At 52.0% G+C, this 18,477-nt stretch overlaps 1 protein-coding gene across 3 annotated transcripts in view; it reads left to right on the top strand.

Annotated features, from left to right (window-relative positions):
- The window catches only part of USH1C (USH1 protein network component harmonin), a 49,511-nt gene that overhangs the window by 19,879 nt on the left and 11,155 nt on the right, over window positions 1-18,477 (top strand). For 2 of the 3 annotated variants that reach the window (XM_069554237.1, XM_069554236.1), the window contains exons 9-15: window positions 307-391; window positions 1,329-1,388; window positions 1,550-1,606; window positions 1,907-2,049; window positions 3,104-3,169; window positions 3,768-3,892; window positions 6,905-6,978. In XM_069554237.1, the coding sequence (XP_069410338.1) occupies window positions 307-391; window positions 1,329-1,388; window positions 1,550-1,606; window positions 1,907-2,049; window positions 3,104-3,169; window positions 3,768-3,892; window positions 6,905-6,978 (610 nt within the window). Of the gene's footprint in view, window positions 1-306; window positions 392-1,328; window positions 1,389-1,549; window positions 1,607-1,906; window positions 2,050-3,103; window positions 3,170-3,767; window positions 3,893-6,904; window positions 6,979-8,086; window positions 8,137-11,943; window positions 12,097-13,153; window positions 13,271-13,802; window positions 14,286-17,497; window positions 17,618-18,477 lie in introns of all 3 variants that reach the window. The other variant, XM_070289326.1, reaches the window with a different exon arrangement.

Here is an 18,477-nt window from a genome sequence, read left to right on the forward strand (position 1 = left end):
AACCATGAAGAGAAGATAGCATTTGAGTTTTAAAGAAAACATTGGCAAATGCTAGAAAAAGAGAAGAAACAGCACCTGCATGTGTTGGATGAGAGGTTGGGTGTGGGGAGTTAGAAGTAGCTTCCTGTGGTTATTGCCCCAGGGGAATGAATCTGGACTGGTAGACAGAGGCTGAGGAGATACATGGCAGAGGACTTGGGTGCTGAGCTCACATGTGGCCTGGACACACAGGCAGATGGGGCAGGACATTGAATGAGCAAGCACTTTGGAGCCGAGGCTCACCTACACCTCCCATCTCTCCCACAGCATTTCCAGTGGCCCTATCCAGAAACCCGGCATCTTCATCAGCCATGTGAAGCCTGGCTCCCTGTCTGCTGAGGTGGGGTTGGAGGTGAGTGACCCTGGGCCTGCTCCAGGGGGACCCCATGGGATGCCAGATCAGACTGTGACCTCCTAGGGATACAGCACATGCTTTCTCAGAGTGCTCTCTCAGCACTCACTGGCTGAGGATTCCTGTTAATCCCTCGAAGGGAAGGCTTCACAGAGTGGGTGACATTTGACCCTTTCTACAGCTCTTCTCCAGCTCTGGGATCCTTTGGTCCTGAGCTTGGGAATGTAGTAACAATAATCTGAATTGACATTCATTGAGTGATTACTGGATTGGACATTGTTCTAAGCCCTTTAAAACGTATGAGAACTCTGAGAATTAGGTACTATCATTAGCCTCATTTTGCAGATGAGGAAACTGAGCCCCAGAGAAAGTATGTGATTTTTCCCAAGATCATGTACTTGGTAAGGCCGGGCTGGGATTCAACTCTCAGTGGTCTGATGCTAAAACAAGAACTTTTAACCTCTACTTTTGACAAATTACTTCCTTTTTCTGTGCTTCAGTTCCCTATCCTGTAAAATGGGGGTAATAGTCTTCCTTCTAGAGTCATTGTGTAGATTAAATGAACTAACACATGTACTTCAAACTGTGTCTGATACGTAGGGAGGGATCAATTAATATTAGCTATTATACTAATTATGATTCCACACAGAATCTACTGTATGAGAATCTTAAAGGCTCCTATGTCTACAAACTGAGATTTTTAAGCAAATGCATAAATTCAACCAAAGGAATGAACCCCTATTGGTGTAATATTTGAAAGAGATACAGAATGGAGGGGCCCTGGGAGGACCCCATTGGAACACTGCTCATTGGAAAGAGTTGAGGCTCTGCTACTTGAAGAGCCAGTGTCCAATACTGGCCTCCAGGGGGAGCCCTTCCAACAGAGAAAGTGTCCAGATAGAACAAGTATGCTGATGCCTCTCCGCTTCTCCCCCAGACAGGGGACCAGATTGTTGAAGTCAATGGCATCGACTTCTCCAACCTGGACCACAAGGAGGTGAGATGTGGGGTTTTCACCTGCCGGCCACGAGCCTCTCTGCTCTCCTCTTTCCACCCTCCTCTCCCTTGCCACAGAGTCTGAACCCTTCTGTGCTCCCCAGAGGCCTCGGTTGCTCTGGTCTGTCAGGCCTCTGCTGACTGTCTGTCTGTCCCCTGTAGGCCGTGAATGTGCTGAAGAGTAGCCGCAGCCTGACTATCTCCATCGTAGCTGGAGCTGTAAGTCCAGAACGAGCTGGTGGGGGCCCCACGACCCCTACCTGCAGCCCAGCTACTCAGACCCCTGGCTTCTGCCACACTCTCCTGGCCCAGGGGTCTCCGTCCCTAAAGCTCTGATAGCTGATGGGAAGACCCCTGCCCAGCCAGAAATTAGGGTCACAGAGAGCAGGAGCCACATGCCTGACATGGGGGGCGATGGTGACGAGAAGACAACCCACATCTTGGCCACCCCCAAAACTCTGGCTCTGTACTTCTAGGCTCCCCGGGGACTGAGCAAGAGGCCTGTTTTCTCTCCACAAGGGCCGGGAGCTGTTCATGACAGACCGGGAGCGGCTGGCGGAGGTTCGGCAGCACGAGCTGCAGCGACAGGAGCTCCTGATGCAGAAGCGGCTGGCAATGGAATCCAACAAGATCCTCCAGGAGCAGCAGGAGATGGAGAGGCAGTGAGTGTGGCCAGCCAGGGAGCCCCCGCCCAGCCCTTCCAGGCCCCGTACCGTCCCACCTGCTTTGCTTCCTGTCGGCTGGGTCCTGAGCTGACTTCACTCTCTCCCCCGAGGCCTGTCCTCACACCAGAGGGGTTCAGTGATGCTCAGCGCAAGTATCCCCTGCCTCCAGACCACTGGGCTCCACCCTCTTTAACAAGGAAACCCCCTGATTTCCAAGACTCAGAAATATGGAAAATGAGGATTCTACTAGCAGTAGCTAACGTTTGTCAACTACCAACCATGCGGCTGGCATTGCATGAGGGCCTTGATTATGTTCCTTAACTGAATTCCCATAATAACTGTGAAAGATACGTGGTTATTAACCCATTTTACAGGTGAGGACACTGAGACTCAGAGAGGTTACACCACTCGTGCACCAAGTCAGATATGGCCAAGCTGTGGAATTCATACCCCGGCAGTTTGGCCACCCCAACTGTGGTGATTAAGAACTGTCCCCCACCAACCCCAGAGTGACTGAGAATGGGATGATGACTGAGAGTAAATGGAGCTAGCAATTCATAACTCAAAACCCATTGTCAAAATTCCAATCTAGCTGCATTCTACAAGCATAGTAAGAATTTGGGAAAGGAAGGTGGACAGGATCTTTCCATCTTTCCCATCACAGAATTAGCCTGGAGAACCACCCTGGCCTTGGTTAGCAGCCCCAGGATTGCTTCTGGGGTCTGGGGCCCTCCTCTGGGAGGACCTCACTCAGTCAGTTCCTCTTGGTGTTTAGCGGTGGCTGCATGGCATGTGGCCTACCCTGAATGGCCTTCAGTCCCCTGCAGAGGAGCATCTCTGCTCAACAGTGCCAAGCGAAACCACACAGACTTTTTTGGGACCCAGACTTTTTTGGACCCACTTCCCCAGCATCCAAATTTGGTCCAGGCATCCTTGGAAAGGAGCCTGGAAGAAATATTTAAAGCTTTTTCTCAAATCAGAGATTAGCTGCAAGGAAGATTTAACTTCTCTTATGTCGACTCCAGCATGTCAACCTGAATTTGTGTTTCAGAAGGAAAAAGGAAATTGCCCAGAAGGCAGCAGAGGAGAATGAGAGATACCGGAAGGAGATGGAACAGTGAGTGCCTTGGCCCCACATGTCTGCACGCACACATCTGTGTGTGGACTTGGGTGTGCTTGCAGGAGTGTGGCCCCAGAGGCCACTTCCAGGCCCAGTTTACCTGGCCCTGGACAGAAGAGCCTGGCAGGCTGCAGTGCATGGGGTCGTGAAGAGTCAGACACGACTGAGCAACTTCACTTTCACTTTTCACTTTCATGCATCCGAGAAGGAAATGGCAACCCACTCCAGTGTCCTTGCCTGGAGAACCCCAGGGACAGAGGAGCCTGGTGGGCTGCTGTCGGTGGGGTCGCACAGAGTCGGACACAACTGACGCGACTTAGCAGCAGCAGCTTGTCCCCTGGTGGATTGTCCTTTATTTGCAGCCATTCCATAATCCTAGTAATGGGTCTTCCTAGGTTGGGGTGACTGGAACATGGTTTTGTTTGCCAGGGTGGCCTTCCCACCTGATTTAGAATACAAGTGCCAGGGACTTGGTTCCTTCACCACAACTGGAACCACATGGCTACTCCCCAGGGTGGTTGGGGTTCTCCAATAGGCAGAAGGCTGGCCTGTGGAGGTTGTGACTCCAGTCACAGGCATGGGAACCGTATTTCAGGATTGTGGAGGAGGAAGAGAAGTTCAGGAAGCAATGGGAAGAAGACTGGGGCTCAAAGGAACAGCTGCGGTCACCTAAAACCATCACCGCCGAGGTGCACCCAATACCGCTTCGCAAGCCAAAGTGTATGTATCATGTGCTGGCGGGGAGAGGGCTTCCTCCAGGGCCCTGGGGGTGTCTTGACAAAAGTACAGGTATCCCTACACCTACCACCAGCTGCCCAGGCCAGTCGGCCACGGCTGTCTTCACGGAGGGGCAGCCATGTGCAGGGGCTGTCTGCCAGGGTGTTGGGATGGGTGGAGTCTGCCTGCCCACCTTGTCCTGGGGCCTGCTGCCAGGCTCTGCCCCATGACACAGACTCCAGTATGTGCCCTTGGACCTCTGAAGAGGGACTGGAGAGCGGTGGCAAAAGCAGGAACTGCTCAGGGATGATCATCTTCGTATGTCGGGTGTCACGTCCTCTTTTTGCCGGGTTCTAAACTGGGGCTGTGGTGAAAGAGCGGTAAGAAAGCGGGGAAGGGATTCACGTGAGAGAAGGACTCTGTGATTCACGGCTGATGGGTAGCCATGGGAGGAGCTTCCTGGGAACACCCCTAACTCCTGCACGCCTGTGCGTGGACCGCAGTCACTCCCCTCCGAGGGTGGAGTTGGGGAGAGAACTGTGCAACCCTCCGAAGCACCAAGCTTCAGCCATCCTGGGGCGCCAGCAACCTCTACCCTTCCCATCTTTCCTCACCTGTCTTCTGATCCCACGTCCACTTTGAGTCCAGGCCCCCACCAACTGCTCGCCTGTCCACCTGCTGTCCACCTCACTCCCAGGATGTCATGTCTCTTCAAGGGGCAGAGGAGGGGGTTCAGTCTCAGTGCTTCACCTGTGGGCTAGTGGTGGGGAGTCAGGAACAAAGCAGTGTGGGGGCGAGGCAGTCACAGGTCCAGGATTCCCGGTTGGGCCTTTACTCTGACTTTCCAGCTGTTTGGATTTGTACCTGACATGGGACAGAATCTATTCCAGCTGACTGTGCTCAGCTGACCTGGGATCCTCCAGATATGGAGTTGAGTCTGCATCCAAGAACCGAGGTTCCCCCACTTCTGCTGTGCAACAGCCATGTGGGATCCTGTGATGGGGTCTGGACAGATGTGGCCCCAACTGTGGGTCACACTGAGCCCTGGAGGGACATCAGCTTGCCAGCACATGCCACTTGGGTCAACAAGAGGTACAGGGCCTCTGGAGAGTTCCACGTCACCCCTCCCTAGAGCAGGGCAGACAGCCCCCAGCACATTCCTTGCGGACACCAGGGCAGTGTCATCTCGGGTCCTCTCCCAAGGACAAAGCACGCTGTCATCAGTCACCCTATGACATTTGGTGTTAGTTGAGCCAAATTCTCAGTGAATAATCAGTGTTTTAGACAGGGAGCTAATTTGCTCTTAGGAGTGAAATAGGAGCTTCCAAAGGAGAGGAATCAATTTTAATTGCTTCTTATGAAAGTAATCCTAGTCAATTTAGTACCTTCCTAGAAACTGGATCTGGGCTTCAGAGCAAACACACCGTTTCAGGAACTGTAGAAAATAAAAACCCTTTCTCTAGCTATTTATTCACTGCTTTTAACCCAAATCAATCTTCTTGAATAAAAGGAGCAGGAACTTTCCCTTTGCTCGAGATATAAGTGTTTTCTCAGCGGACCCCGGGAAGCACGTGACTGATGACCAGGGCCTGCCAGCTGAGCTGAAGTGGCTACACCTTCATCCACCTCTGTTTGCGTCGGCAGTTTAATTCTGCTTTGCAGATTGGTCAGGAAATATACTAAGGCCTCTGAGCCAGCCCAATTCCTGCCTCTTGCGCATTGCTGGGAGGCTGGAATGCTCTCTTCTTGAGCTGATGGAACTAGGCTGCAGCCTGCCTCTCCCTGACCACTCTTCAGTTTGGGGGACCAGTCAGCTGACAGGTTATTTATCTGACTCAAGTGTCTGCCTATGTGGACCCTGCATTTCTGAACAGACAGGAAAGAGCGAGGAACATCTCTTGCCTGGTCATCCTAATGACCCACTCTGATCTTCTCCCTACTCCCTGTCCCAGGGATCTGGCTGCCTACCCATGACTGACCCAGCAGAACCCTAACACCATATGGAGTCCTCAAAGCCAGGACATGCCATCACAGAGGCCCCAAAATAGCTTTCCTTAGCAAAAGCAACAGAGAGCAGAGGGGTATTTAAGGATCCCAGAGCTGGAAGAAGGCTTGAGAGATAAAGAAGTTTAAATAAGAGCTTTCTAGCCATTTCTCCCTATCAAGGACCCCATCTGGTAGCCCCCACCCCATTAGACCCCATGGTTTAGAAGCTGAGTTTTATTTCCTACCAAACAATTAAGTCATCCTTTTGTGTTCATTGTGTCATTAAGTAATCCCTCTCATTAGCAAGAAAGCAAGTGTTTCACTGTGGAGTAAATATAAACAGACCCAAAAGCAAAGGTACTTATTAATACTTATAACCTTTTCCTTTGATAATGGGAAAGTTCTTCTCACTAATATTTTGAGTATTAATAAGCAGCTCATAACAGACTCAAATATTCCAGGGCCCCAGGGAGGCCAGAGTCTGGGTTAGAAACCACTGGAACAGATGGTTTGGTGTTCTCCACATTAGGTCAAAATCCATGTCTTCCTAAATGCTTTTACTCCTTGGTATCTCCTCACCTCCTTAAGATCCCAACTTCCATCTGCTGCCCATCCACACAGTTCTGACATCCCCTGGGGACCCAGAGCTCCCAGGGTGATCAGAAGAAGCAGGGAGGACCTGTTCTCCCATTGCAGGCCCTTGGTGAATACTCAGGTGTTCCCGTCATCAGCGCCACCCCTCCCGTGTCAACCAAATACCTTGCAAAATCCTTCTCATGCTGCTGTCGGATCAGATTAGCCCAATACAGATAGAGAAATGAGAGCTTCTAAGGCTGAAAGTGGTGCCTGCACCATCCCACAGCAAGAAACCTTTCCTCTGGATTCCTGAGCCCTGTTCCTGCCCCTGACCTCCCAGCTCTCCCATGGAATAAGCTGGTCACAGGCCCCCAGGCTCCCCCAGCCACCTCTGGCCCCTTGGTCTTCCGAGTCTCTCTTGGTTCACCAGCTTCCTCCTCTTTTCCTGGGTAGACGATCTGGGCGTGGACCCCGAGTTTGACCCAGCAGATGACTTGGACGGAGGCACGGACAAGCGGGGAGAGCAGGTTTGCGGCCCCTGCTTCGCTCCCTGGCTTTGCTGCTCTGCTTGCCCTGCCTGCTTCTTCCTGCCAAACCTGCACACTCTCAGCTCTGTGGGGCCAGTACGTGGTGGGGACTCCTGAAGTCTGGGAAGCTCCTCCAAGCCCCCGACTTGGTCCAAGCACTGCCCACAAAACCTTGAGGAAAAGACTTGTGCCTGGGCTGAAATGTTAGCTGGAACCGCTGATTCAAATATTTAATACTCCACAGGCCCAGGTTCCTCCTCTGGTGCCCTGGCCTCTCCCCTAGGGCTCTCTAGACCTCCCCAACATCCAGCAACTAAGAGGGAAGTGCTGGCTCCAGCAGGGGGCTTTCTAGATCCTCTTCCAGAATTCAAGCTGATCAAGGGTGGGTCGTTAAGCCATCACCATTGGCCAGGGAGCTTTAGCCTTGCGATATTAGCCCATCCTTCATGCTGTTGTTGGGGAAGGCAGGGGCTGCGGATCTGGCCTGGCTGGGGATATGCTTTTCTGGGGGCAGTTCTTCTGCCCACTGCTGCCTGAGCATCCTTCCCAGGGCTGACACCCTCCCCACACCCTGCAGAGTCTTCTCTTTCGACATTAAAACCTGAGGACATGGACCACACTGTGAGGCAAGACCATTTTGTCCTGTCTGACAGTCGTTCTAGGCAGAGACCCAGGCTCCCTTTTGTTTTAGGTTGTTTCTTGGATGGAGGGACCCGACACCGGTTAGGAGAGGCCTCACTCAATGGGGCTTTGTGTTTGCAGACTGTGGCTGTGATGGGGAAAAGCTCATCCTTCTACAAGGGGCTTTGTCTTGGACTTTCTGGCACTGACTTCTGAAGCCAGTGTCCAGGGGGAGGCAGTTGACAGCGGCCCAGGGCCTGGGAATCGGGCCGTTTCTCGGGTTGTCTTGGGCCTGCTTTACAACCTGGGTGAGGCCAGGTAAGTGGAGAGTCAGGCAGAGGGTGTGGTTCGGCTGTTGGATTTGCCGGGGCTGCTTTCAGCTCACAAAGCCGCACGTTCCTTGGGAACCCAGCTCCCGGCTGCTGCCTGTGGATGCCCTGGTTAAGGTGATCTGCATCTCATCACTTTGTTCTCTGTGTTCTTATAGCCTTTGGCTGGTTTTATCGATACGATGGCAAATTCCCAACCATCCGGAAGGTAGGCCAGGACTGAGTGCTGTTGGCAGCTGAGTTTGCTGTGGGTTTTGACCTTTCCCATTGTTTCTTTTCCTGTTGTCTCTCAACAGTGTGGCCACCTGTTTACTGGGGGGGCTAACCCCCTCTGTGCCTCTCTGATGGCTGATGTCACAGGACAGGACGCTCTCACAGGGGCACCGTGGGGGAAGTACTCACAGGTGGAGACCTTCCCAGGTACCATCAGGCTCTGCTAGGTCGGCACAAGGCCCACTGGGCACAGGGCAGGGCAGAGCCATGGCAGGAATCTTCTCCTTTGTTTCTCTGTCAAGTAGAACCAGAGGCTAAGAGCAGAAGCCAAGGTCAGAGAGAGTGAAAAATCCAATTGGGTGCATGCAGGACAGGTTATGAGGCTGACTGCACCAGACACAGACTGGCTCCAGGGTGGGGATTTTTCTGCCTTAGGCTGGATTCAAAGGTGCACCAATCCTAGCTCTATCCTAGAAATTTCCCTGCATGTGCCCAGGATAATGCATTTTTCTGGCCTCTGGGGCCTTGAGTTTTCTCTTTAAATCTTATTCCTATATCTCCAGACCCCATAAAGCTCCCTCTTTTTTTTTTTTCCTAAGCCACTTTGGCATTTGATTATGAAAATGCTGCTGTTAATATCTGTAGATTGGACATTCAGAATGACTTGGTATTTGGAAATCAGGCATCAGCATAAATCTGGGTGAACCAATTTAGGTGTTATCATTAGACTGGCTCTTTCTGGCAGGATGTCAGTTCCCCAGAAACTAAAGCACTGGCAGCTGGGTGACCTTGATGATATGTAACATCTCCCTGTCTGGAAAATGGGAATATCTGGTGTGCTGGAAACAACCACCCCCTTCCTGTAACATGGTACTTTTAAGATAATAGATGGCAGTATTACTCTTGACAGGGGTAAATGTCTTTACCTTAGGAGCACAGATAATGATGTGTATGGCACTGAATAAGCACAACAGAGCATCTCAGGGGATCCCTTTCTACACTGCCCCTCTCTCAGAAAGGTCTTGGTCTCATGGGCTGTCCTTTTCATCTTACAGGCTGACTCTAAGGCTTATGATATTTCACTGGGTTCAATTTCTAATTCTTCTCTATATACATACTGTCTCTACTAGACAGATAACACACACACGTGCACACACACATACACACATGCCCCCTCCACAGAGGATCTTACTTGAAAAAATAATAAGAGGAGATGTACAGGTAAATTCTTTTCCAAGCACTAATAACTAGGTAAATCTAAAAGAACTACTGTCTCCTTCACACACACCTCCCATCAGAAATCGCAGCACTTGAGGATCGCTGCTGGTAAAGAGGAAAGCCTGTTTTCCTCTACTCATTAGTCTAGTCACTCCAGAAATCACTTGTGTTTTGGTTTTCATTTCATTTCCAAAAGAGAGAAAAATTATGTGAAGGTAGAAGCAAGAGCATCCCCCACCCCCATCTGCCTGTCCTCTCAGTCTGGACCAGAAGGAACATTTGCAGTGAATTTAACTGACCGCTAAAGGACAACAGAATTATGTCCCTCATGCTGACTCTGAAAATCCACTGACATATTTTTTCTAGAGTTATATAAGATGCTTTGTCTCCAAGCAGCTGGAACCAAGTCCCCAGGTATTACAGGTGGCCTTTGATGGCCGTGATCAGCAATGCACAAAATTCCCCTTATTTGAAAAGATTCAGAGTCTTCCTGGGCCCCCTGGGGCTCAAGAAGCCCAGGCATGTGGCCTCACAAAGTCTATTCCGGTGCCTGAAGGCTTTGTGGTCCTGACTGAGTCCTTTCCCCGGGACTGCTTGAGTAAATTATGCAGACCAACCCTCCTGGTAGGAGCCTGCCATCTGGCAAGAGAGGCAGATTCACACACAGCTAAGTAACCCATACGGAGAAGGCTGCTATGAGATCACTATGCAACGCTATGGGGCAGCTTGCCTTTCTGCATCAGTAAGCAGGTGCTCTTTTCTTGGAGATGGGACAGAAACTGTCACAGCTCCCTTCCCATCCAGGAGCCCTAGCTCTAAAATCTTAACACTGATTTAAAAAAAAAAAACAAACAGTAGAATGGCCATGCCTATTATGATGGTCCCTGTGGGAGGTCATGCCCTTCGTCTAGCAAGCTGCCATTGGGCAGAATGGTTCTGACTCCTCCTGAGGAGGTGTCTGAATCCATAATGCGAGGGTAGAGAGTCATCTATCAACTGAGCCAAGAGTCTAGTGAACAAGGTGAGAAGGAACCAAGCAGGGCTCTGAAGCAGTGAAAACCGTTTTCTCAAGTGGCTCATAGACTGCTCTGAGAGTGGGGCCCCCGTCTGCTAGATGGGGACTATCTCCAAAGCACCTGTGCACAGAGGTGGTTGTTGTCTTTAGGAAGGGAGACAGAATGACTCCGTCACAGGTCCATAATGATCCATCAGGCCCCTCTAGCTGTGAACAAAGTTATGTGTCCATTGCTGGGAAACTCATTTTCTCATACTTGGCCTTGAATGATGGGCTGATTTAGGAGTTCTGAGAGCAGGCCCCACCCAGGAATGCCTGGGAGGGTGGGGGCGAGTTCAGCGAACGTGCGGGTTTCCTCCTTCCCCGTTTCCTGGCCCCTGTCCTCCATGCTGTACGAGGGGCCGACACACCCTCCTGCCATGCTCCCCTTGCCCCAGCTCATCAGGTTGCAGTGGGGAAACTGGGGGACCTGGAAGACTCTAGTCCAAATTCTGGCACCACCACTTGCTAGATGTTTGACACCAGGCAAGGGACTTCACCTTCATCAAGAGAAGGGAGATTGAACCTGGGTCTTCTGCATTGCAGGCAGATTCTTTACCATCTGAGCCACCAGGGAAGCCCCATGGATGGGATAAGCAGTGTAAACCTCTTGGCACACAGGCAGTCCATAAGTCTTAATTCTCTTCCTTCTTTACTCCTTGGCTTCCCTGCAAGCCCATGGGAGAAGCAGCCAGGAAAGCAGACTTTGTGGGCTAATTCAAACAGGAAAAAGAAGTCCATTTGCCCTCCATCTCCGCACCCCCCCCACCCCCCACCGCCTGCCCTGAGTCCTCTGGAACCCTGAGGGCCATCCTTCCTACCTGCCCCTCCACACCAACTCCCAGTCCTGTAGTTTCTCCCTAGTCCACCTAGTTCAGAGGAAACAGTGGGTTTGGACTCTGCAGGAGGAATAGGTCTGGAGTTAAAGCAGCAGGACAAAATTGATGTCCTTGGCTCTGGGCTTCCAGGTCTGAGGCTGCCCCCTTCTCCTTTAGCTCAGGACAGAGAATCTCTGTAAATGAGGCTTAGCCAGCTGTCTCAGACTTTCTCTAGAATCTACCAGGATGCATCTGTGGTGTCTGAACATCCAGATAATGGAGAAGGCCTATGCCCAGACACTGGGAAATAAATACAGTGCCTTTTTAAAATACAGCACTTGGAAGCTTACAAAGTGCTTTCATAGATGTTTCATTGGCTCTAGATGGCAAACCTGTGTTTCCCCCATTTTGCAGGTGAGATTAAACCAGGCCCAGAGAGGTTAAGGAGCTTAACCAAGGTCACACAGCCTGTTAGTGAACCAGTAAGCTAGTTCCTCTGACTGGCACAGGAAGTGTGTCTTGCTCTGTGATGGGTAGCAGCATCCTGCCTGTTCTAAACCTGAAGCCCAGTGCCGAGTGTGACTGAGCAGACCGAGGAGAGGGACTCATGGTGGGGAGGTGCCTGCTATTGTCTGAATGCCCTGTTTGCTGTGCCGTGCCAGTGTCAACACTGCCTTGTAACCCTTGTATAAACAATGCCACATCTGCTCAGAAAGGAAAGGATAAGAAGAAAGCCAAGTATGATAGCTTTCAGGAGTTAAGAAAGAATAAGAAGGAACTGGAGTTTGAGCAGAAGCTTTACAAAGAGAAAGAGGAAATGCTGGAGAAGGAAAAGCAACTGAAGATCAACCGGCTGGCCCAGGAGGTATGATGTGTCCAGCTCCCAGGCCAGGGAGCATCCTTGGGACAGTTTGGTTGGTCCCCACCATGCTTTCGGGGAACCAGCTAGAGTAGCTGTTCCCAGATGGAGTCTGAGGATGGAGTGAGCCCAGCCCCCTCCCCAGGCTGGAGGGTGAAATCTTCCCACCTCCCCAGCGCGAGACTAGCTTCTGGCTAAGGTGTGTATGTTTGGGATTGAGACTCACCTCCTTGCTCAGGAGTTGGCCTCTCTGCCCAGACTGTGGGTCTCAGGTTGGTCTCCATGCACATGCTTAAAGGTCTGTGTCTGTCCTCAATCCCCACCCCCACAGACTGAGCACAAGGCTAGGCCTCTCCTCCTTGGTATGGCCGTAAGGCTGGCCTCCCTGCTCAGGGTTTGAGTCTGAGGCTAACCCTTCTGCCCAGACTGTAGATCTGATGTTAGCCTTGTACTTACCTGTCATTAGATCTGGGTCAGTTTGAGCTCCCTGCCCACCCCGCCCCCGCCATCACCAACTCAGGTTATGCTTCACTTTAAGGCTTCTGAGAATCATAATGCCAAGCTGATTAGATTACAAAACCAGAGAAATCCTGGAAAATGTGAAATGCATTAGATTTGACATTAGAACAAATTAGCTACAGAATTAAAGATAACATTGAGCTTGTGCTCCTGAGGACAAGGCAGCCTGGAATGAGGGGATCAAGAAACAAACAGTAAAGCTGGACTCTTGGAATGTGCCTACAAAAGGACCATTTTTGGAAAATCCTAAGAGCCTCAGAGTTTGTGGGAATCCTAAAGACAGCTAATCCCATGAAAGGCATATGCCCCTTCTCGAATTCTGCCTACACCTGCTGTAAGCTAACACCCCAACCCCTCTCTCTCTTATTTCCCCTCCACTGGGGCCAGGTGGAATAAGCCTGGGGCTTTTTCTAGGTAGTTGACACATTCAGCAGTACTCTGGGTTTTTTAAGAAGTGCTTTGAACTGTTGACTTGAGTGTGCCACCCATGTGTGACTCAGTGTGCCCTCTGTCCTCTCCATTTTGCTCTGGCCTTGGGTCGCAGGTATCTGAGACAGAGCGGGAAGACCTTGAGGAGTCGGAAAAGATTCAGTATTGGGTGGAAAGGCTCTGTCAGACACGCCTTGAGCAGATTTCCTCTGCTGATAATGAGATTTCAGAGGTAACAGAGCCCTTCCCAGAGCCCTTCTGTCTCTTAGACCCTCCTGCTGCCTTTGGAACCACCCACCCTGGGGACAGCGGGAGGCAGCCTGGCCACTGACAAGCTTCACCCTCCAGGGCCGCTGACCAGCCCGCTCCATGCTCCCCTCTTGAGGAGGGAGGTGTGTCTGTATTTCTGGGCTTATTTCCAGAGTGACCTCTAAGTCCCAGCCCAGCAGAAATGATCCGTGAGGCCTGCTGTCCTGGCGTAGTTATTAGGGGTGTATGTCTCCCTGTCATGTGCATTCCAGTTTAGATGGTGAACTATACGGTTGCCTTTTCATCACTCCCATGGGTTTGGGTACCCCCTACTGGCCGCCTGGTATGGGGTCAGCTGGGCACCCAAGTGGCAGAGAATTGACTGCCCCTCCGCTTCCAAGGTTTGGGTTTGAGGGTGGTGGGTCTCCAGCAGCAAGAGAAACAGATGAGCGTTAGACTCGGTGTATTGTGAAGTGGGGCGCTCCTCAGTGACAGAGCTTCCTTGCCACCCCCAGATGACCACAGGGCCCCCTCCTCCCCCGCCCTCTGTGTCTCCCCTGGCCCCGCCCCTGAGACGCTTCGCAGGCGGCCTGCACCTGCACACCACTGACCTGGATGACATCCCCTTGGACATGTTCTACTATCCCCCCAAGAGTGCCTCTGCCTTGCCTGTGATGCCTCATCCTCCACCCTCCAACCCACCCTCCAAGGTCCCCGCGCCCCCTGTCCTGCCCTCATCGGGCCACGTGAGTGCCTCTTCCTCACCCTGGGTGCAGCGCACTCCACCCCCCATTCCCATCCCTCCCCCGCCCTCCATTCCCACCCAAGACCTCACTCCCACTCGCCCACTGCCCTCGGCACTGGAAGAAGCGCTGGGCAACCACCCCTTCCGCGCTGGGGAGACAGGCAATCCAGCAGAGGACTGGGAGGCCAAGAACCACAGTGGGAAGCCTGCCAACTCTCCTGTCCCCGATCGGAGCTTCCCACCCACCCAGAAGGTACTGCCTCTGTTCCGCATGCGATGCAGGGAAGCAGGAAGAGTGGGCCGGGCTGCTGTTTCCTACGCCTTCTGCTCCTGCGAGTGCAGACGGGAGGAAACATCACCCCAGCCCCTTTTCCAGGCACTGGCTCCCCAGCCTGCAGTTGAGAACTTCCTGCATGTCTGTGGCTTCTGCTGATTCTGAAGTGCTGCATGGTATGGTGAATTGCCTGTGATACTTGGGGTGAGCAACAGTGTATCAGTGATGATTGTTCTCTCTGCTCCTCTTGGCTAGTATCGCTGGTAACCTTCACTGTAGCACTTGCAAGTTTGTGTTAATGAAGAGCCAGAGCTCTATTTATATGCCAGGTAGTCCTTTCTTGTTATTAGCTCAGGAAGCCTTGAATGTGGTGAATGAATCCTCTGTTTAACAGGGGAGTGGTATTAGACTCTGTAAATGAGGTGATAACACCGTCGGTCCACTGAAGTATTAAGACATTACCAAACCTTTTTCTATGACACTAGCCAACTATATTAGCTTGAAGCATAATACCCAGAAATTTCTGGCCAACTGCCAGCTACGGAAAAAAAATGAAAATGGATAGCTCGTAGAAAGCTCCAAATTTGCAGCTAAAAGATTAGGGCCCTTTTTCTTGGATGTCAGCAGGCAGAACAGTGATCTTTCTCAAAAAGACATATTCCTCATTAATTGTTCTTTAGCCAAAGACTAAGAGGCAATCCACAGTGAAGACACAGAGCTTTGATCCCTGAGAGGGAAAAACGAAATATTTCTCTGCTCCAGTGGCTGTAAGGGAAGAATTGAGTCAGAACTAGAGCAACTCATGTCGACTAAGAGTGGGGTTTGAGGGCAGGGTAGTCAGTAGTACCTGATCAGCTATTTTTATTAACCTTTGCTGCATGGGTTTGGGTTCCTGCAGACTAAGCATCTCAGAGCATTCGGGAGTGCTTGGAGGAAGGAATTTGGGAACGAAGAAAGTGCCAGATGCTGACAAGGCTGCAACTGCCAGCAGGGGGCTCTCAGAGGCACTCCCAGTGGGGTCCTGAGCCCTGACAGAAGTCTGGCATTCCCAGGATGTCTTGCCCCCAGGCCCAGCCAGAGCAGGTTTGCAGGGGGCTGAGTGCGTCTGGCACAGAAGCCAACATCCTTCTTGAGGGGGCCACCCACCCAGATGGGCAGCAGCTTCTCCTCCATGTATTCAGCTCAGTAATCAGCTGAGCACCTTCCCTGTGCTTCTGTGTTGGGGCCGTGGTGGCAGTGTGCAGGGAGCAGAGCTGAAGACTGCACAGAGACAGTTGGCGCAGTTGTGCTCTCCAGGACTCAGCTAAAGGATTAACTGCTGACCAGGCAGGAATCAGCTATAGCAGCAGCACAGGCTAGGTGCTATGGGAGGGATTCATTCTAATGGAAGGTTGACGGCACCTCTTTAGAGCTAAGCCTTGGGGGATAGTGATACATGTAGGATGGGAGAAGGCTACTGCAGGTGCCATGGACGTAGCAATGGCGAGAAGGAGCTACCCAGGTTTGGATCCTGGCTCAGTCGCTGGCTCTATGACTTTGGGCATGCACTGCCTCATCTGTCTGAGCCTGAGTTTTCTCATCTGTAAAATGGAAATGCTAACAGCACCTACTTATTACGAGGATCAAGTGAATTAACACATGAACTCATTCTAAGTTAATACTTGGAGCACATAGAAGGCGCTCAATAGACAGTACCTGTGATCAGTGACAGATCAGGATACAAGAAAATTTGGGTGAAGCTGCGAACAGGAGGTCAGAGGTAAACTGCAGCCTTCTGAGTTAGGGTCAAGATTCAAAGCCAGGTCCCACTTTCTTGGATTCCTCCAGTCATCATGAAGTTTCCCACTGTTAGTTCCTGATCAGAGCAGAGAGAAAATTAAAAGCTCCCCCCACACAAGGAGCCTCTGAAGAACTGGACCCTAAATGCCTTAAGGGACATAAAAGCCGCAAAGGTTGGGGGTGAGCTGTCTCGGTGAGCTTCATCTCTCCTGCATCAGCACTTGGGTCCATGCACCACTGACCCTGCCCATCCTCCTCCTCCCTGCATGCTCGGGCGAGGGTCATCAGTGCTTCAGTAGGACGTGTGGCATCACACGTCTGCACAGTCAGCCCTGCCCCCAGCAGGTCTCAGGTGGTGGAAACAAACACCCGTGTCCGCCTCACAGGCACCTGCCAGGGGAAGGTTTCCAGGGCACTGTCCGCCCCCAGCCCCGTGCGTCCACTTACCTACTAAGTCCTTCATTTACTCATGTAACTTGTTTAGTGACTCCTACTCTATGCCAGATGCTGTGCTGGGCACTGAGAGCCAGCACAAGATGGACAGCCCGGTCTTGAGTCTGGTGGGAGGACAGCCGAGTCAGCAGGAAATGCCCTCACACCATGACAGATGAGGGAAACGCAGGAGGGGTGGGGAGGAAAAGCTCAAGGAATGGTCCCCAAAGGTGGTGACACCCAAGCCGACACCTGGGCAGGTAAAGCAGGAGGCAAGAGCATGTGCAAAAGCCTCGAGGCAAGGAAGCCGAGCGCTTTGGAGGCTCAACCTAGTCAGCGTGAGGAGGACAAGGAGTGAGGGATGAGATTGCCAAGGAAGGTAGAGAAGCCCCTGGGGGCTGATCCAAGGAGCTTGGTAGGCAATGAGGACCCGTGAAGGGTTCGAGGCAGGGCTGTGACCCGATTTGTCTTGCCCAAGATGATCAAGTGGGCCAGAGCCAAGAAGACATGCTGCATCAGCTCTCCTGATGCTGTGCTTACTGGTCCACCCTCCCAGCCCCCGCCTCCAGGGCCTCTGTGCCCACCCACCAGGAGCAGCAGACGCTGCGTGTGCAGTCCGGGGACTGCAGCTGCCTCCTTAGAAAGAGAAGGGGATGGGTGGCACCCGTGGCCACTGAGGGGGAGCCTTGAAAGTATCCTGTAAGTGACAGTGCCCACTGGCGCCCCCACAACAGGCTGCAGCTCAAGTCCCTGATTCCTCAGAACCACCCAAACGTTTCTGTAGCCTCAGGACACACTGCGGCCGGTGGACTTCTTGTCCCTCTGCTGAAGGTCACACACGTAGCACATCCCGCAGGGCGAGTGGGCCAGGCTGGCTCAGTGCATGGTGTGAATTTGCCTTTGTGTCAAAGTGCCGTGGTTGGCTTGGGTCGCCCACCTCATGACCTCACATGGGCCTCTCTTTAAACTAACCCCTGTAGACATTCTGCCCAAGCCCACAGCCTCCACGAGGCCCTGGCGTGTCCACCATCTCCAAGCCTGTCATGGTCCACCAGGAGTCCAACTATGTCTACAGGCCACCTGTGAAATCCGAGGTCCTGGTAAGCCCCTCAGGTCCCCTGCAAGGCTGCTTCAGAGGAGTGGACATGGGCTGTCCCCCCTGGCTGCTGCTGCTGCCTCTAGAGGAAAAGCGAGGTGGGATTCAAACTCACATCAGAGTCTGTAATAACTCTTTGTAAGGCTAATAACCTTCTCGTTAGCCAGGCGGTGAATCCATGTGGGTATAGGTGGGTGTTGCCACAACCAGTGAAATTCCTGTTCCTCACTTGATCAAACGGCCTAGAGCGCCATCTCAAAGTAAAAATAATAACAGGACTGATTATTATCAGCCTCCATGTGTCAGGCTCTGTAAGGCCCCATTTAATCCTCTCAATAATCCAGCGAGATGGTTCCTTTGCTACCCCTGTTCAACACTTGAGGAAACTGAGGCTTAGAGAGGTTAAGTAGGTTGTCCAAGGCAGAGCCAAGTCTGACTATTTACTCCAGTCTTTCAGACTCCAAAGCCCAAGTTCTTATCTCCATGCCATTTTGTCAAAACCTACAGCAATTCCAGTTGCCCTGGCCTGAGCCCCTAAGGCCTATGGTGGGTCACCCTCATACGGAGCAGTGAGCAAAGCTGACCCATTTCCCTTTTCCATTTCTCGCCTCACTCCTCACTGGGGCCGGGAGTGTGGGGTGTGGTCCTGGGGGGAGGGGGATGGTCTACCCTCCCACTCCCGTCACCTATGACTGAGCAAACGGGGATCAGGTGCACCCCCTCCAGGGGTGCCAGCCACTGACAGGCCGCCCACCCATGGTGGGAAGAGCCGTGCTAGAGTTTATATTCCCCTCTCAAGGAAAGCCTATCCAAATGTCAGGGTGGAGCCACTCTGATACTTACTTTGAGTTTTAGCTGTCCTCT

Source organism: Ovis canadensis, chromosome 15 (assembly GCF_042477335.2).
Source record: "Ovis canadensis isolate MfBH-ARS-UI-01 breed Bighorn chromosome 15, ARS-UI_OviCan_v2, whole genome shotgun sequence".
NCBI classification, from domain to species: domain Eukaryota; kingdom Metazoa; phylum Chordata; class Mammalia; order Artiodactyla; family Bovidae; genus Ovis; species Ovis canadensis.